Genomic DNA, 20,948 nt, shown 5'->3' with positions numbered 1-20,948 from the left:
GCATTAGTTACAGAACTGTGCAAAATGGAGGTTTTTGTACTGTAGTTAAAGAACCTAGTATTCATCTTACAATTCCTGATCCGAATGGCAGATTATAGTGCAAAAAAAAAAAGTTTTCTTTCCGGGCCTTTTGCTGCATGAATAATCAAGAAAATCCCGTCCCTAATGCAGCCTGTTCTAAACGTGCAGTCTGACTTAAGTTCACAAACTTTTTCTTAGTAAAATTGTTCATCCTTGTAAGCACAGGGAGAGATTGTCACTCGCCCGTGTGCCCGCTCAGGGAGTAAGGAATACATTTACTCCTCTGCCTGGACTACTCATATCACGGGGAGTAGTGTGGGGGAAAGCAGTTTCTATGGGGCCACTCCTCCCGCCTCCAGCATGGGTGGGAGGGGAGTAGGCTATGCTACACCTCACCTCCCACACACGCACATAAACATGCTGGCCAATGTAGTTAGCTGGTGCAAAGAGGAAAGTAATCTGTGCCCAATACAGGGCTGGCACTTCTGTTCTGGACCAAGGGGTGAACTGGGCATCAGATTGTGATACAGTCATGACTGGTTCTCTAGACTGCTTCTAAGTCAGCACAACCACATGCTGCTCCTTATTCAGGGTTTATGGTAAAGCCACAATTTAGCCCACATTCATTTACAAGATGTTACATTTTAGCAGTAGCTTTATTGCATGCTCTATTGGTCAGTCAATAGACTACTTATGTAAGTAAAGTGAGCAAGATTTGGCCTAAGATTTATCTCAAAACCATTGTTCAAATAATCAGAATTAAAGTTTTCTCTGTATTTCTATTATAAATTATCTTTTCTGGACTCCTGACAGGAGTCAAATATAAAAATTCATTCTGAATTGGTCCTTGGGAGACAAGGTCTAGGCTGCACATCACTCTACCTTTACAAATTTTTTGAAAATTGTCATTGGATGCTTAAATTCTAAGGATATGTTTGTGGGAAATTGCTCTGTAGGTTCATATACTTTTTCAAACTGGCATTTTAGAGGCCAGTAGTCTATAGAGTGCTATAACGGGGGAGAGGATCCAGAAATTTGCAATTAATGGGTATATTATTTTACGCTAAAAAATGAAGGGAATGATTTTTACCCTTTGTCCTTTTTGCTTCCCTTATTTTCCATCCATTGTATATAATAAGTGTATGGGTTTTACTCTGCATTTTCTTGATAAATTCTCAGCCCTGTGTTGTTAGGCATTAATACATGCCTCTGACATCACCAAAGTGCCCTACCTGGCTATTAAAACATGATTTTGTTATTGATATCAAGTGAAATTAGCCTAACTACACAGGCTTTTTTGTGAAAAAGCTAGTAGAAGGAACACAAATTAAGTAATGAACCCTGTTCCCAGAGCTGCACTAGTATAATTGATGCTGTTGAATGAAAGAAAGATGTAAACAAAACTGAGCTCTATTAGAAATGCAGAAAAAGCAATATTTATCAAATGAAAAAGGATAAATCATTACCTACAAGAGTAGCTCTCATATTATTTGTCCCAGTCTCATCTGAGGGAGTAGTCCCTTGAGTAAGGACTGTTTACAAAAGTGGAGGATTGGGTTTGAAATAGGAAAATCAGTTTTAATTTCAAGTTGTAAGAGAACATTAGGAAAGAGAGAGAATAAAACAAAAATATTATTTTTCAAACTTTCTCATCATATTTTTCACATGAACATTTACAGTGGAAATGCAATTTCTGCTTTCAACTATATTATTGTTACCATGATCCACTACGTTAGACACAGGTACATACATAATTTTAAATGTGAATACTAACATTAATCAATATTTAATAAACATGTTCCCTCTATTCGGCACTGGTGAGGCCACATCTGGAATACTGCGTCCAGTTTTGAGCCCTCCCCCACTAAAGAAAGGATGTGGACAAATTGGAGAGAGTCCAGCGGAGGGCAACGAAAATGATTAGGGGGCTGGGGCACATGACTTACGAGGAGAGGCTGAGGGAACTGGGTTTATTTAGTCTGCAGAAGAGAAGAGTGAGGGGGTATTTGATAGCAGCCTTCAACTACCTGAAGGGGGGTTCCAAAGAGGATGGAGCTAGGCTGTTCTCAGTGGTGTCAGATGACAGAACAAGGAGCAATGGTCTCAAGTTGAAGTGGGGGAGGTCTAGCTTGGATATTAAGAAAAACTATTTCACTAGGAGGGTGGTGAAGCACTGAAATGGGTTACCTAGGGAGGTGGTGGAATCTCCATCCTTAGAGGTTTTTAAGGCCCAGCTTGACAAAGCCCTGGCTGGGATGATTTAGTTGGGGTTGGTCCTGCTTTGAGCAGGGGGTTGGACTAGGTGACCTCCAGAGGTCTCTTTCAACCCTAGTCTTCTATGATTCTATGTTTTCTTAATTAACAGCTCCTTGAAACACCACATATCTTGTTCCTCCTCCTTCGTATACTCCCAGTAGAATTTTCAAACTTCATTAATAACACTTGAGGAAATCTAACTCATCTACTTATAATTATACTTATTCACCTTTGTTGCTCTATAGCTTTTTCCTGCTTAAAAAAAATAATGGTTTAAGTTGAACTTGAATTGTTTCCTAGATTTCCAATGTACTTCAGATTGTGACTCCAGAATGTTGTCAGGGTATCTTTCTGTCTTAGTCATGGGTTCTTGGGCAGCATCCAGCCAGTGCAGCATTTTATATAGTTCTTTACCCTTCAATTTCTGAATATATACATACTTTCCTAAACTTAGTTTTGATAATGAAGTATGAAACACAATGAGCTTCAACTTTTGATGCTCTTGGATATTTAATACAAAAAACTGCCTTGTTAAAAAGTATTTATTATTGTTGATGTTTGTTTTATAAGCACTTAAGTCATCTTGAGTATTCCAAGATAACTTAAATGCTTATGAAATAGAGTTCATAGATTTCAGTACCAGAAAGGACAATTGTGATCATCTAGTCTAATCTCCGGAATAATACAGGCCATAGAACTTCCTGTCCTGTAACTAAAAAAAGATTATTTTTTTTAAATGTGTTATAAAGGAATGTCATTAACAGAATTGACATATTATTCCTCTCATATACTTTAAGGGGTGCAATAAAACACACCAACAGTGACTGCACATGTTTAATCAATAATTTGTTTGTTTTTATATTTATGCTAGTAGGTATACAACTAAAGATATATACATTTAATATATTAATAGGAGAAATATAGTACTTCAAAATCTTTTATTTTGCCAAGAAAAAAACAAAAACAACTCTTTAGAACAATGCAATTTTTCATTTTTATTGAAGAAAAAGAGAGATTTATATTTCACATTTCTTTTTATAAAAGCATGAAACTGCTTTTGGCAGTTAAATTGTTCTTTGGGCAACTCCTTTTATTTTCCCTGGAACCATGCTCATCATTTCTCCTGCCCCTTTCACCCACTTCCCTGGAGAGTTTAAATATCTCATCTTCCACATATTTTCCAACCATAAAATTTGCACAGAGGGAACTAGATAAATTCATGGAGGATAGATCCATCAATGACTATTAGCCAGGATGGGCAGGGATGGTGTCCCTAGCCTCTGTTTGCCAGAAGGCTAGGGACATCCCTTCAATTCTGTTTTTTTTTCCTTCTAACCTCTTCCTTTATTTCTGCCCTCTGTAGGATCTCTTGGGCTAAATTCTCTGCTGGTGTAAGGGCTATAAGAGAGGCTACTGGAGAGAGACAGAATGTCCATTGACTTCAGTGATTTATGCCAGCAGAAAATATGACACCCTCATTCTTCTGATGTCCCTCAAAGTATATGATGGAGTCTCCTAAGGTCTGGCAGTCCAGGGCAGATGCTGTCTTCTAGTCTCAGTTCACTGGGTACTGTCACATAAATTGGAAATTGGCCGAAGGCCCATATCAACAATGTATTGAGTTGGAGAGAGGTATCTAGACGGAGTATCAGAGATGACATATTAGATCCAGTTTTATTTAAAACCTTTAATGATCTGGAAGCTGAGATAATCAGCACTTAATTACATTCACAGATACAAAAACTGAGAGGTGTAGAGAACAACAGGCAGGTAAGAGAAATAACAGACAAAGACCTTGAGAGACTGCAACAATGGCCAGAAAATAATAAATGAAATTCACCTTGGAAAAATGAAAGCTAAATCATCTTCAGGGAAAAGAATGTGAATAATCTTAGCGGGAGAAACCTGGAAACAATAGCACTGAAAATTGCCAGGAGGTGCACGTGAACAATAAATTAGACCCCAATCTTGCAAAGATTTAACCCTTTTTGTAACTTTATGCATGAGTAACACTCTTCCCTACTGCCATTCCCTCATTAAAACAAACTTACTCCGAATGGCCTGCTATCCCATCTCTTCCCCTAATGGGGGCATTAAACTAGAGATTAGAAGACATTAGATATTTGGTGGAGCTACTCAGACATATAGTGAATGTCAGTGTTACATCCCTCCCACCCCCCCAGGTCAAATCCTAGCGTCATTAACATCAATGGGAGTTTTGTTTTTCTGTGCTGCCAATCTAGATTGTTAACTCTTTGGAGCAGAGACATGTCTTCTTACCTATCTGTAAAGTGCCTAGAATACTGTTGATATAGTAAGTAGTAATAAACTATTAAAATTACAGTTTTGTCCCCAGTAAACAGCTAGGTTCAGTAATGCACCTGTTAGATACAGTGCCTAGGCTTGCTTCTGTTCTCATCGACTGTTTGGGAGCAGAATTGGGCTCTATATATTGATGACAATGTAAACTACTGTAAAATTAAGGTTGTGTAGTATTGCCAGCTTTGCTGAATAATTGTTTTTTAATACTGAAAACATTGATAATCTGTGGATCTTTTTTGCCTTCAATGTGCAGATACGGTGCTATAATAGTTACTGGTTGGAAGTACAACAGGATTCTGTGTCACTATACATAGTAGGTATAATTCACGTGTACAGCAGCTTACAAATTATTGGATGTTTTTTTCTTTTCAGATTGTAATTGCCAGTATCATGTGCAGCTACAACAAGGATGACTGGACTGAACTTTCAAAAATGGCTGAGGTAATTGTTCCTTAATATGTTTCCTCATCTCTTATGTCTTGTTTTTATTTTTCTTAAATAAAGAGCTGCAATAAGAAACTCTACAGAAGAAATAAATTCAAAGTAAAAAATGAACATTTAAAGCATGTCCATCATAATTTGTTTATTCTGTGTTTTCATTAAAATGAAGGAAATGTAAATGTAAAGAACATCTATTCCATAAAAGCCTGTCCCTTGGATTTTTACACACTACCTGAAAAGCCTTTAGTCTCTGAATCCACATACTTTTTATTTGCATTTTAAGCAAACTGTATATTATGATGAATGCCCTGATAAAATTTAATTCTACCTTTGAGAGCCTAACTTGATCTTACCTTGCCTACAGGCACACTAGTTTGACAGCACCAGAAGAAATTTTGAATATAAAACTCTTGAATATTTAAAGTATAAAAGGCTCATTTAATGCTATTCTAGTTTTAATACAGACTTGCAAAAATGATAGCAAAGAAAGCCATTTTATATAATAGCAGTCAGCAGGTTTTCTGTAATATAAATCCAATCTTGCATAAATGCAAACAACCAACCATACGCCTGAAATTTGTATTTCAATTTGAAGGAAAAAAAGCTATTAAAAATATTTATGTCCATGGTGAATATCATAAGAAATACTTGATTAAGACAGCATATTTTTTAAATATGAAACATATTTTGTTCCTCAAAGGTTTACAATGTCCACAGGAAATAGAGAGGTGTATTTCCAAATCAATGTTAGAAGCTTTAATGCCCTTTGTGAAGAAAAAACAATTAGCTAGTCCTTATTCTTAGCTTTAGTTCAGAATTCATTACATTATAAATACCACACACATAAATAATTGGGGGAGTGCATATATTTATGAGTGTATATATATGTGTGTGTGTGCATATATGTATATATCTATGTATATAATTGATTTTTCTTCACAAAGCCTTCTAAAGCCTCTTAGAGTGATCTGGAATGATGCTTCTCTATTTCCTTTGGTCATTTTAAACCTATGAGGAAAAAAAAATCACTTTGGGGATTTAGGGAAGTGAAATTAAACATTATCAGTAATTGGCTTTGTGATCTTCAACACTAGGTCCATTTTATACCTGTATTTACTTAATTGACCATGAAATCTTTTGCGGAATCCATGCTTGACATGAGCTTTACCACTTTTAAACTGACTATGATGAATGGCTTTATCATGCCGCTTACTCCTCTTCTTTCTTTTCTATAAGGCAAAAATGCTTAGTGTTCTTTTATCTGTAATTGCTATCAATTTGAAAAAAAAAGACACATTTTGAATCTGCAGTTGTATTAGCAGTAGCACTTTGGAAACGATGGAGTTGTTGGATAAATATATTTTGTAAAGTGTGATGTAACTTACATACTCAAAGTAATTCTTAATGTCCGCAGCTTGGAAAGCACCTAGCATAATTAATAATAAAATGCAGTAATATTTCTGTACCATATTTAAGGCCCTATCCAGAAGATAATAAATGTGGCCTTCCAGAGTGCATAAACCCCAGAAGGTTGTGAATTCTGTCTCCACAGGAGACCGACCTATTCATGTTAAAGGTCAGCTTGTCATGGAAGCCAATAACAAAAGTAACAACAGCTTCATAGTCACAAGTTGCAGAGCTGACTAGGAAGTGGAAGGCTCATGAAAATGATGGATAGCTTTTCTCATGATCACATTCATTCAAAGCTGCTGAAACTTGTCGCACAGCAGGCAAAAGTTACTCCAGTTCAATAAGAAAAAATGTAAATACAGAACAGAATTCTAGTTTTGGGGCAAGTACAAGACAAAGGGAATGGATACTGTGTCTTGAGCTCTCTGCCAGAGTAACTTGGTGAGGAGAAGATGAAATCTTTTCATTTGCTGTCATTGGATCTGTCAGTATTTTTTTTATTTTTAATTTCTGCTAATTACCTTAGAGATAAGGTATTTTGGGAAATATTATTTATTCTTAATTGGGTCTTCCATAGGCTTTTTCTTGTTCTCTACTCTTTAATTATTTTTATTTCTGAGGTCAACAACAAACGCTATGCCCTGATGCAAGCAATTGTACAGAGTATACAGTTATGGAATCCACTTCTGCAGTTGGGAAATGTTTACCACTAACTTTCGTGATTAGTCTTCGAAGCACAGGAGTTATCTGTGTGTACCAGCAACTACTGAACTTCTTTCTGACTTCTTGTCTAAATGTGCAGTGGCTAGTGTCTCCTTTTGGAGCATTTCAGAGTATCAACTCAAAGAGGGAATTTGGTTGATTTATTTTGAAGAAGAACATTTTTTAAATAGTGTCTGACCTTTTAATTTCCTTGTAGCTTAGTATAAATATCACTTCGTGATTTTTCACGTTTTCATCTTTCTATTATATATTTCTTCTAAAAATCTTTAAGTATCTTCCCTTCTTCCTACTAATCAATGGAAGCAGACATCTGCTTTTTCTGATGAACAGATTATGCATAAAGTTAGTTTAACCGCCATTTCAATGTTTATAGAGGGTTGATTCCAACAAAGTTTTCAAAATTACCAGGTCTGAGGCATAGAGAAGAGGTTGCAAACTGAACTACTAAACACCTCTCCATGCCAACACAAAACATGAGCCGGGTATAATCTTTATAAATAGATCATTTTAGTGATTGAGACATTTTGGGGTTGATCCAGGCTACTAAGGGGTTCGGTCAATGTCTGCTTTGTAATCCTGGGTGTCTTGTGACTGTACAACTTTGGTTCAGAAATGTGACCCAAACAGCCAGCCAGCAGCCCACAAGTTTCACCCTGGCTTTGTCCACTTGGATACTTCTTGCAGGCTGACCTTAGTACCTTTCGAGCCCCAAACTTGCCCCACATCATCTTCCTGCAGGGTCCAGACCCTCTCACTGGACTCTTACAGAAAAAGTATAGGTTCACTACCTCTACAGAGACTGTATAACAGGGGTGGGCAAACTTTTTGGCCCGAGGACCACATCTGGGAAAAGAAATTGTATGGCGGGACATGAAGCTCACAAAATTGCGGTGGGGGTGAGGGCTCTAGTTGGGGGTGCGGGCTCCAGGCTGGGGCCAGAAATGAGGAGTTCAGGGTACAGGAGGGTGCTCTGGGCTGGGATTGAGGAGTTCAGAGGGTGGGAGGGGGATCAGGGCTGGGGCAGGAGGTTGGGGAATGGGGAGAGGCTTAGGGGTACAGGCAGCGCTTACCTCAAGCGGCTCCCGGAAGCATCGGAATGTCCCTTCTCCGGCTCCTACGCAGAGGTGTGGCCAGGCGGCTCTGCACTCTGCCCCATCCACAGATGCCAGCCCTGCAGCTCCCATTGGAGCACCAGAGGAGACCATTGGAGCGGGGCCATTGGAGCGTGTAAAAGCCAGAGGGGGGCCATGCCGCTGCTTCCGGGAGCTGCATGGAGCAGACCCCGACCCTGCTCCCCGGCTGGAGCGCCAGAGCGGGGCAAGCCCCAGACCCCACTCCCCAGCAGGAGCTCAAGGGCCGGATTAAAATGGCTGATGGGCCGGATCCAGCCCGTGGGCTGTTGTTTGCCTATCCCTGCTGTATAATATTCCAACCTATCAGCTTACTAAAATCACACACTTTACTGAGTTTAGCCAGCACTGATGACTTACAATGGAAGCAAAACAAGTTTGTTAACAACAGATCATGGATTAAGAGATACCAAGTAAAAGAAATAAAGGAAGAGCAAATAAAAGTGAAAAAAGCATCTAGAAGTATAAAATGTAATCTAGCAAGATCAAGATGGTTTTTCTCTCAATCAAAGTTTCTTTCCAGCTTTTTACTGGCTGGTCTGGCCAGGACCCATCACAGAGATCAAATGTCTTTGTTTCTTTGTCTCCTTAAAGTGATGGATAACCTAGGGGTTCACTCCCCTCTGTTTATAGTTCAGTGAACCTTTGAAATGTATTCTTCTGAAGGGTAGCCACAGATAAAGTTCATTAGCTCATGCTAAGTAAAGGAGCCATGAGCTCCATGCTGGTTCCTCCCCCATTGGTAGATGCTACTATGAAAACTCTCTCTTCCTCCAATACAAATTGGCCTCTTTCCTTTGTCTGCAGAAACCCTGTTTATCAACTCCCCATGATGTGCCTGGTTTAAACACCTTTTAGTCATAGACTTTAAACCATAATATTAGTGAGTATACATAATTTCATATGCAACATTGTTACACATACTTTACAATGATATTATTGACCAGTGTAGTGTTAATTTTCAAGTGATACCTCACAACACATATTTTGTGCAAAACTCATTGCAGTTGTGTGTAGCGTGTGAACACCGGGTTGCCTAAGGTCATAGTGATGTTATTCACAATTTGTTTGTTGCACATATAACTTCAAATAGCTCAGGCTAAGAGGCTTATTTAAGGTTTTTCTACACTAATTGTAGGTTCTCTTTCAACAAATCCAAAAGACCAAGGGACTATCCTCCATCTCCTATCCCTCCCAGAGTCCCTACCTATTCTTCAGCTGTCACAAGGCCCCAACACCTAAATTTTTATTTTTAAAGGGTTGGGATGACCACTTTAAATCTTATACTGCTATCTGAATAGGTTCATTCCCTTGGGATTTTGGTTGGTTCTGCATGGCCTCTCACCATATACTTTTACCTTGAGGAGGAAACAGGTATTCAGAACTGCTCCTCCCAAAATTTAAGGGGCTTCTGTGTCGGAGATGCAAGCCAGGAAGCTGAATGTATGTCACATATACAGGCGCATACATGACAGTGGAAAAGATACACTGCATCTCTCACAATAGCAATGTATAAGTAGTGCACAATAGGGCTCAGTATGGTTGTTGTGGGGGATTCCCTAACAACCACACAGTAGGAAGTGAAGCACAGTAATTTAATGGTATGTTTTTGTTTTGATTTGCCAGATGCTGCTCCAGGGCTAAAGTATCCCTGTGACATAAAATCAGAGTTAAAAGCTATTAATCTCCCTGTTAATCTCAAACAGACACATGGTGGCAAATACGAAGAACCAATTTAGCAATGATGTTCTGCCTGTGGACAAAAGTTCAAAACTCTTCTGCAAAGAGGCTGTACGGTAGTGGAATTGAACAAGAGAAAATGAAGTTTTCCTGATGGTTTTCCTGCAGTTATCAGCACCTGAGCAGAGGTTCTGAGTTGCTGAGACTGAGAACTGCATAAATAGTTTCTTCAGCTGAAAATAATGGATTTCATTTTTCAGAATTGTGACTTCCCTACACTCTTGCTGAATTTTGAATAAAGTTCTTCTGGGCATGGCTCATTTAATCATGATGGATCCTTTAGTCCCTCTTCAGTTTTAGTAAGTTATACAGATGGGCAAACTGGTTACGATAAAATAAGAGCTCCGTCCTGAATTTCAGCATATCTCAAACTTAAACACAGTGTTTTTTAACATTTGAAGTTTGGTTAACTTTACTTTCATTATTATGCATCCTCTCATTCCACTTCATGTCCAGGTTCCAGCTGGGAACAGCAGCAGAAGTATTGAAATGCCACAAGGAAACCTGTTATCATACAGTTTCCCAACTAATTTTGCAGACCCAAGAGGCTTCAGTAGAATTCAGACAAGCATCCAAATGTTAGAGTGTTTGTTATCTGAGCCAAGCCAAACCCTTTGAGGTGTAAGCTTTCTATGCTGATACACTTGTAGAAGTAAAAATTTCTTTGAACTTGATTTAAAAGGCCACCCTATAAAGTACTCTATTAGCTATCATCTTTGTATATATGCATCTTCAGTCCAATTCAAATGTAAAAATCTGGTTTATTGAGTCTTATTTCTTACAGCTGTTGTGGTTTTCATAATACCAGAGCTACTCCTGATTTTTGTCCCACCCTCATAAAGAAAAATTCTAATATCCCACCCATTTTTCTAAGCCCAGCAACCTGAAAATTTAAAATATAAAAATCACATTTCAACATGAGTAAACAATCTAAAAAAATGGGTTTTGAAGTGTCCTTAAATATTTATATTTAAGTAAAATATTTGCTTTATTTTTCCTTTATAAATTTAGTCTTTACTTTGAATTTCTGATTTTTCCTCAGAAAACGACAGTACCCTCTCATAATGGTCTCTCCCCTTAAGTGACTGATAGATATTTCCAAACAACTCTAGCTCAACTCTAGCTTATATTTATTTATTATTAAACACCAAAAGAAAAAAGGTTGACAGAAAAAAAAATCTTACATTTAACATGAGTGATCTGTGTCAAGTTCCAAAAGTACCTGAATGTAAGAGTATAATATTTATGATTAACTTGTGTATGTGTATGTGCATGTCTTACAGGCTTCCGGTGCAGATGCCCTGGAGTTAAATTTATCATGTCCTCATGGCATGGGGGAGAGAGGCATGGGCCTGGCCTGTGGGCAGGTAGGACTTTAATAGCTATCTCTTTCATGTCAATGCTGTGCTAGTGCATTAATAGTTATACCTCAGGGGCAAAGACATACGGAGAAGATTACTGACTTGAGATTTTCAGGTCTACCTTGTTTAAATATTTAGAGTGCTTAAAAAGGAGAAAGTGACAGAAGCTGAGATTACACAGAGTGTTTAGTTTTATTGAGGACAAAAATATGTTTGTGTTTGAAAGAAAACAATATTAAAACAAATAGTTTGTAGAAGTCAGAGAATTTGCTGATTTTTCAGTGCAATGTCTTTACTTATTAATTAATGTTGATCCATATCTTCTGGAACTACTTAGTGCAAACGGTTTAAATTCATAGTGGTTTTATGGTACAGGGAACATAACCCAAATAGTATTATACAATTTTTAGCATATGATCCTAATTCCTTAATTGTGTTTTGGAAATTGCAAAAGAATTTGAACTATATTTATTATTGGTGGGGTTGGTGGTACCACCTAGAGCTAAGGTTGTCCAACACTTTTCATTATAAAACCCTCTTTCAGAACTTAATTAGGTTTGGAAGGATTACATTTTTATCAGTAAATGTTGGTAAATGTCAAAATGTTGGTAAGTGTCACCATACACATAAAAAAATGTTTCCATCAATAATTGAAATGTACAGATAGGCAAAATAAGAAAAATGCTGCTTGAGAACTTATTAGAGTTTGATTTAAGGATATTTACTTGGTATATTTTGACACGTGATGTTAACAATTTGTGTCTTAATAGTTATAAAGCTTTAACTTTTTGAATCTCAACATCTGTTATTAAATAACTATTGTCTGATTTCTGCATAATTTATTGCAACTGAACATTTAAATGGATAAAAATAATACAAAAAAACATTGATATTATCCATCAAAATTATTTTAAAAAAATCTGCCAGGGCTACTTATAACTTTGCAAAAATTTAACCATTTGGGCTGAAATTTTCCTTGTCAGGAGTTTGTGTCAGGCTGAATTATTTTAGAAATGTTCAGCAAAAATGATTCAGTAGTTGTTGAAAGTGAGATTAAGGGACAATGTTGTTTTGCCCTTGTTTAAAAAAATTCTTATATCCATTTCATTGAGAAGCTCTACCACCTCCATGCATTGGAGTAAGGGCCTGAAATGTAGTGGAGGTGGGGGAAGAAGGATTGTTTTGTGTTAGAAATGTGCCTATGCTGTTTTCTGGGGAAACTGCTCAAATTTGGCCAAGTTATAAGCCTTTGAAAAATCTCAGTTTGCACATGCGCAGTAGGGACTTTTTAGAGTTTCGCACATAAATTCTCCAAAGATTCCCTCTGAACAGAGTGCGCTCCAGCCAAGGACTACAGATGCTGAGCCAGACTTTACCTGCAATCATTGGTGCAGGCTGCTGTGGCACTGGCCACCAGAACTAAGAGCAGAGAAACAGTCTCTTCTATGCTCTCAGTTCTTCCCCTGCTGGTTGTCTGGATATGCTGACAGGAGACATTAGATATGGGTTTAATCAGGCCGCAACTTTATTATTTTCAGAGTAGCAGCCGTGTTAGTCTGTATCCGCAAAAATAACAGGAGTACTTGTGGCACCTTAGAGACTAACAAATTTATTAGAGCATAAGCTTTCGTGGGCTACAACCCACTTCTTCGGATGCATATAGAGTGAACCATATATTGAGGAGATATATATACACACACATACAGAGAGCATGAACAGGTGGGAGTTGTCTTACCAACTCTGAGAGGCCAATTAAGTAAGAGGAAAAAAACTTTTGAAGTGATAATCAAGATGGCTCAGTACAGACAGTTTGATAAGAAGCAAGTGTGAAAATACTTACAAGGGGAGATAGATTCAATGTTTGTAATGGCTCAGCCATTCCCAATCCCTATTTAGCCCTGAGTTGATTGTGTCTAGTTTGCATATCAATTCCAGCTCAGCAGTCTCTCGTTGGAGTCTGTTTTTGAAGTTTTTCTGTTTTAAGATAGCCACCCGCAGGTCTGTCAAAGAATGGCCAGACAGGTTAAAGTGTTCTCCCACTGGTTTTTGAGTATTATGATTCCTGATGTCAGATTTGTGTCCATTAATTCTTTTGCGTAGAGACTGTCCGGTTTGGCCTATGTACATGGCAGAGGGGCATTGCTGGCACATGATGGCATATATCACATTGGTAGATGTGCAGGTGAACGAGCCACAGATGGTATGGCTGATGTGATTAGGCCCTATGATGGTGTCACTTGAATAGATATGTGGACAGAGTTGGCATCGGGCTTTGTTACAAGGATAGGTTCCTGGGTCAGTGTTTTTGTTCAGTGATGCGTGGTTGCTGGTGAGTATTTGCTTTAGGTTGGGGGGTTGTCTGTAAGCGAGGACAGGTCTGTCTCCCAAGATCTGTGAGAGTAAAGGATCATCTTTCAGGATAGGTTGTAGATCTCTGATGATGCGCTGGAGAGGTTTTAGTTGGGGGCTGAAGGTGACAGCTAGTGGTGTTCTGCTATTTTCTTTGTTGGCCCTGTCTTGTAGGAGGTGACTTCTGGGTACTCGTCTGGCTCTGTCAATCTGTTTTTTCACTTCAGCAGGTGGGTATTGTAGTTTTAAGAATGCTTGATAGAGATCTTGTAGGTGCTTGTCTCTATCTGAGGGATTGGAGCAAATGCGGTTATATCTTAGAGCTTGGCTGTAGACAATGGATCGTGTGGTGTGTCCTGGATGGAAGCTGGAGGCATGTAGGTAAGTGTAGCGGTCAGTAGGTTTCCGGTACAGGGTGGTATTTATGTGACCATCGCTTATTAGCACAGTAGTGTCCAGGAAATGGACCGCTTGTGTGGATTGATCTAGGCTGAGGTTGATGGTGGGATGGAAATTATTGAAATCATGGTGGAATTCCTCAAGGGCTTCTTTTCCATGGGTCCAGATGATGAAGATGTCATCAATGTAGCGCAAGTAGAGTAGGGGCGTTAGGGGACGAGAGCTAAGGAAGCGTTGTTCTAAGTCAGCCATAAAAATGTTGGCATACTGTGGGGCCATGCGGGTACCCATAGCAGTGCCGCTGACTTGAAGGTATATATTGTCCCCAAATGTGAAATAGTTGTGGGTGAGGACAAAGTCACAGAGTTCAGCCACCAGGTTAGCTGTGACATTATCGGGGATACTGTTCCTGATAGCTTGTAGTCCATCTGTGTGTGGAATATTGGTGTAGAGGGCTTCTACGTCCATAGTGGCCAGGATGGTGTTTTCTGGAAGATCACCGATGGATTCTAGTTTCCTCAGGAAGTCAGTAGTATCTCGAAGATAGCTAGGAGTGCTGGTAGCGTAGGGTCTGAGGAGAGAGTCCACATAACCAGACAAGCCTGATGTTAGGGTGCCAATGCCTGAGATGATGGGGCGTCCAGGATTTCCAGGTTTATGGATCTTGGGTAGCAAATAGAATGTCCCTGGTTGGGGTTCTAGGCATGTGTCTGTACAGATTTGTTCCTGTGCTTTGTCAGGGAGTTTTTTTAGCAGATGGTGTAGTTTCTTTAGGTAATCCTCAGTGGGATCAGAGGATAATGGCCTGTAGAATGTGGTGTTAGAGAGCTGTCTAGCAGCCTCTTGGTCATATTCCAATTTATTCATGATGACGACAGCACCTCCTTTGTCAGCCTTTTTGATAATGATGTCAGGGTTGTTTCTGAGGCTGTAGATGGCGTTGTGTTCAGCATGGCTGAGGTTATGGGGCAAGTGATGTTGCTTATCCACAATTTCAGCCTTTGCACGTTGACAGAAGCAATCTATGTAGAAATCCAGTCTGTTGTTTCGACCGTCCGGAGGAGTCCACGCAGAATCCTTTTGTTTGTAGTGCTGGTAGGGGGGATTCTGTGGGTTAGTATGCTGTTCAGAGGTATGTTGGAAATATTCTTTGAGTCGGAGACGTCGAAAGTAGGATTCTAGGTCACCGCAGAACTGTACTTTATTATTAGATGTCTGGGACTAACCCGGCGGATAAAATGTGCAGTGCAGGTGAAAACCCCCACAATTCACCGGGGGGGGGAGTGCTTTTTCCAGCCCCCCCGCCTCCTATACACACCTTTCTGTCCTTCCAGTAGATCCACTGCCGGGATCCGCCAATTCCAGGGCGGGGCTTCCACCAGGTCCCTCCAGCAATTCCCTTGCCAGGACCTTACCAACCACCCCCACTTGTAGGAGGGGTTAACGTGGACTATAATGATGCGGGGTTGGCTCCCTGCTGTAGCAATCAGAGGAGTCCCCAACTGCCCCAGCTCGCGCAATTACCAAACACCTCTCCTTAATTTCCTTTCCAAGCCATGTATCCGTTCTTTTGTGCCTTAATTTATGGAGTACCTGCACCGAACATCCACTATACCACCCGTCAGTCTATGCATGAACAGAGCCCACCTGAACCTGCTGCGAGGAAGGTGAAAAAACCCCAACTGCAGCTGGCCAATATGGTGATAACAGAAAAATTCCTTCCCAGCTCCCCTTAGCGGGGTGGCTAGCGTAATGCCCACAGCAGATATAGCTAAACAGCAGGCATATTTCTGACCTAAAGAGGGAGGGAGGGTGGGTGCTGCCTGGCCTGCTTCGAGTGATGAGGGGCGGGTCCAGGCCCAGGCTGACCTTTTTAAACCCCTCAGTCCTAGGTGGTGAGTCATCTACCACGCTGACTGCTTTTCCAGCAGTTTTACGTCTCCCCTCCTCCCCCCAAGCCAGAAAGCATTGCCCTCTTCTCTCGGCCAGCCAGACAAACCCCACCCTTGCTTAAAGTGCAGGGTGGTGATTCTCAGGCAGTGTGGAGAAGGAAGCTGCCTGACTTGAATGCAGGCAGGAATCCTGTGAGAAAAACAGTATAGGATCATGTCGTTAAAGACTATCACAGTGTATATGCACAAGGGGTCTGAACAAAGCTTGGCACTGCCACCTTTAACTCTAGCATTTCCTAACTTTTGTGAGTGCTTGACTTTGCCACTTCAATGTAGTTTTTATCTATCTATCTATCTATCTATCTATCTATCTATCTATCTATCTATCTATCTATCTATCTATCTATCTATTTTCGGGGGGGGGGGTGCAAATCCAATAGATGCCCAATAGATTACTCCTGCATCTTCAGATGAACCTAAAATAATCCAGAATCTAAGTACAATGAGGCAAGTTAACTATAAAGTTTTATTTTTAAACCCTTGACCTGGTATACAAAAGGAGTCATAACAATTTCAATGGGACTATTTACACACTTCAGTTGATTCTCAGGATTACAGTTCCACCAGATATAGTATATACAAAATATTATTTCTTGGAACATGGTATCAATATCCTTCATTGCCTATATTACACACCATACTTGTTATTAAAAGTATGTACAGTGGTCAGTTCTCAAAGTTATGATTAAAAAAAGAGAGATTTAAATTTATAAAAGGTTCCAAGTCTATCACAGCAAAACAGTAACAGCTGTTATAGGTTTTTTTACAATGTGTATTTGGTCAAAAGCAACAACAAACATCTGCAATAACCATATCTGACTTGTTGATTAGCCAAATTCTGTCTGAAAATCTGCACTGCATATCTCATTATGGGAACAAGTTATATATTTGTGGATTATCTTAATGTGTCATTCCACAGTCTCATAAGGGGTGTCATTTGGTCAGAGAGAACCCTGAAGGGCTTCCCATGGAAACAGAAATAGACAGATTTCAAGCTCATTTTTGAGCATAAATTACTTCCAACCTTAGCTGGCTGGAATAATGTATGCATGTGAAGCTGCTTAGAAGTGTAGTCAGTAGGGAGCTGTCTGCCTACATGAGTTTTTACATATCTTTCAACTAGTGTAAAATCAGAGAACCAAATGCAAAATTTGAGCACACATGGCTATCATGTGGATTTGTGACACTCCTCAGAGGAGTTTGGCTCTGTAAACCAATAAGATTACATTACATATACATATATGTTTGCATATTAATAGCATTTCTCTGTTCTCCATACAATATGGATTTTTTAAAATGTTTAATCTTACTACTTTCATTTAAATAGATATTTGGCTTTATTTAACTGCCTCAGAGTAGCAGCTGTGAGAGACCAGAACACAATTTAAGTTCTTTAGACAAAATATATATATACACAAAGCAAAATTTTGAAGTTCTTCCTCAGTGTTTTGGACCTAGTTCAGGCAAATTTGTATTGACTTCCGATGAGGTTTGCTGAAGTAAGGACTGACTAACGGGGTACTATTGTGATAAGACTCACAGGTCTTTCAGTGGTACACCAAAGGGGCCCCTTATCCAAAATGTAACATTCCCATGTGGTACTCCATGGGGGACACCTTATTAAGCCAGACAGTGCCATGGAGTATTCTGAGTTAAATCCCAATAGGTGTTTTCAGAGGCACTCCCAGGTGGGAAGTAAGTAGATGCAGTTGAGCCAAGTGAGACTATGAATCTTAAAAAGGAGCTGGGATGCTCTCAGGGAAAACAACGAGGTGGAGCTTGAGACCGTAGAGCTATCCTATTCATTCCGTCAATCAGAAGTTCTTAAACTTTCTTCATAGCACAGGCCACATCTTAACAGAGAGATTGTCCTATGGGCTTCCTCCCTTCTCATTCATGATTGCATAATATCCTTGGGATAACTACAGCAGTTGCTTGCTTACATGGAAAGATAATGCTAGGAAAGTATATATGTATTTTATCTGTCTTAAATGTGATATAGTTGGTGTGTTTTTCTTCTTAAATGTTAATCACACTGTCTACATTTGCTCCTCGTTTCAGTCTGTACAATTTGTGGGAATTGGGCCAAGTCTAGAAATCTGGAAACTGGTTCCATTTTTCTCTGCCCTATTTATTGCCCACCCTCTGCCACCTCTATTGTTTTACACCTCAGTAAATTTTAAGAAATATTTCCAGGTTTATTTAGAGAACAAGGAGGCGAGTTTGGCCTAAAAATGGCCATTTGTTTATACTGCATTATGACACTCAGCTTTTTATGTGATGTTAATTCCAAGCCATTAATGAAGACATTCTGACACCTTAATAGTTTACTTTGCCAGAGAGTAATTTTAAGAGGCATCTGTATTGCTGCCAATATGTTACTTAAAGCATGTATTAAATTTCAATTTCATTTATTAACACTGGTTAATGGTAATAAAGTTTTAGTTTGTATTTCTTTTATAACAATTTACAAATATATCGGAGTCTGTTTATACTTAAGGCCCTACCAAATTCACAGTCCATTTTGGTCAATTTTATGGTTATAGGATTTTAAAAATCGTAAATTTCATGATTTCAGCTATTTAAATCTGAAATGTCACCGTGTTGTAATTGTAGGGGTTCAGACCCCAAATGGAATTGTGGGGTGGTCACAAAGCTATTGTAGGGAGGGTTGCAGTACTGCTACCCTTACTTTTGCACTGCTGCTGGCAGCAGCACTGCCTTCAGAATTGGGCAGCTGCAGAGTGGTGGCTGCTGGCCAGGAGCCCAGCTCTGAAGGCAGTGCCGCCACCAGCAGCAGTGCAGAAGTAAGGATGGCATGGTATGGTATTGCCACCCTTAATTCTGCACTGCTGCCTGAAGAGCTGGGCCCTCAGTCAGCTGCCACGACTCTCCAGCCACCCAGCTCTGAAGGCAGCAGCACAGAAGTAAGGGTGGCATGGCATGGTATTGCCACATTTACTTCTGCTCTGCTTCTGTCAGGGCACCGTCTTCAGAGCTGGGCATCCGGCCAACAGCTGCCGCTCTCTGGCCACCCACAGCTCCGAAGTCAGTGCAGAAGTAAGAATGGTAATACTGCGACCCCCCTAAAATAACCATGCAACCCCCTGCAACTCTCTTTTGCGTCAGGACCCCTAATTTGAGAAACTCTGGTCTCCCCCATGAAATCTGTATAGCATAGGATAAAAGCACAGAAAAGACCAGATTTCACAGTCCATGATGTATTTTTCATGGCTGTGAATTTGGTAAGGCCTATTGATACTGTTAAGAATGTCAACAGAAACTTCATCATTCATTATGTAGTGCTACTGTGCTGACTTCCTCAGAACAGTAGGAATGTAGCCCTTCAATGTTTATATAATAGTAAATATATAGACCACCAGGTACAGTGTGTCATTTTTAAAACTACAGTATTTTTCCCATGTTCATCATTCATCTTAGCTTAGTCCTGTAGTAATTATAGTTTGACAACAGTTAATACCAATGATAAACCCACCTCAGCACTGAAAGTGATAGTGCTCACATTTCAATCCAGAAGACCTTGTTAAAGTTATTGTTTTCCCCATATTATCACTGATTGCTGATAAGATTTCACTACAGATTTTTTCTCTTCATAAAAAAAAGTCTTTATATTGGGAGCTATGCCAAAATTCTTTCAGATTCTTTGTTAAATCATCTTCCCAAAAAGAACATTACAGGTGTGCTACCATTATTGTGATTGAAAAAACATATATTTCACGGCTTTGAGCTCTACATGTTTATTCCAGAAAAGTCTTGCATTATCTTCAGTTATTCTCAGATGGAGAAGCAAACCGTTACATTAGGTGATTGATCTGATAAGCTAGGTTTGATGTTCTCTCCCTTAGAAGGTTTTGTTGTTCAGATGGAACCTCAGATCCAACATGTTTAATGTCACATCTACTAAGAAACTTAACAACAAGATGGTCTGTGACAATTCACATCCAAAGTCTTCAAAAGTTTTGATGTTTCTCACTAGCCTAATGAGGAGGGGGGAAAGAGCAGAAGAGTTTGCTTTACTAAATTTCTAGCCAAGATTTTTTGCAATGTTCATACTAGAGATATGGAAGGACTAGGAGACAAAAAGAAGCACAAATATTTTCCTTGTAACTCGGGAAGAGGTAGTCATTATGGTGAGGAGATCTAAGTGCGCTTTTTCAAGAGTTCAGAGAAAACAGATACATTTGGTCAAGCTCTGTGAGTATTCATTATGCCTCTAAATTTTCTTTTTAAAGAGAAGATTCATTTATTGTATGCAGGAGCAAAACTAGTGTGCTATAAACAGACATTTTAAAGTTAATGACACTCTTGTTTATGAATATTTCCTAGCAACTAATCCTTACTATCTGCCAATATATGACATGCATATCTTGCAAATTCAGCTATAGGGTTTTATTTTGGGGGGAAGGGAGTTAATTTCCATTGGCATAAACGTACATTTGTATTGTGAGCACCAAAATCCAGATCACAACAATTTAAATGGTAATTTAACTATTCAGTTCATATCTAAAAGAAGCTTGTTTTTGTAAAACTTTTCTTATATTTATTTTCATTTTATGTAAACTCCATTTGGCTGTGTTTATGGTATATTGCCTACAATTAGGAGGGCAGTTAGCAGCTTAAAGCCTGCATTGCCTTATGCAAAAGTGCAGAAATCTTCAACAAGAAAGCCACTGGTTACTCTACAGAGATGAAAACTAGCCATGTGACACCCTTAGATTTACACCACCCTCCCTTGGAAATAGAAATGATGAGTCTGCTTCTTAATTGAGGTGCACAGCATCACAACATAATTTACTGCTGCTATGCCAGCAAGGAGTTGTGAC

At 39.3% G+C, this 20,948-nt stretch overlaps 1 protein-coding gene across 1 annotated transcript in view; it reads left to right on the top strand.

Moving 5' to 3' along the window:
• Positions 1-20,948, top strand: part of DPYD (dihydropyrimidine dehydrogenase) — a 564,598-nt gene that overhangs the window by 414,950 nt on the left and 128,700 nt on the right. Inside the window, exons 15-16 of the mRNA XM_065409369.1 lie at positions 4,972-5,040; positions 11,327-11,410. Coding sequence (XP_065265441.1) covers positions 4,972-5,040; positions 11,327-11,410 — 153 coding nt within the window. The remainder of the gene's footprint in view (positions 1-4,971; positions 5,041-11,326; positions 11,411-20,948) is intronic.

Source organism: Emys orbicularis, chromosome 8, assembly GCF_028017835.1.
Source record: "Emys orbicularis isolate rEmyOrb1 chromosome 8, rEmyOrb1.hap1, whole genome shotgun sequence".
Taxonomy (NCBI): domain Eukaryota; kingdom Metazoa; phylum Chordata; order Testudines; family Emydidae; genus Emys; species Emys orbicularis.
The sequence above is the reverse complement of the archived record's forward strand: the minus strand, read 5'-3'. Positions and strand labels throughout refer to the sequence as shown.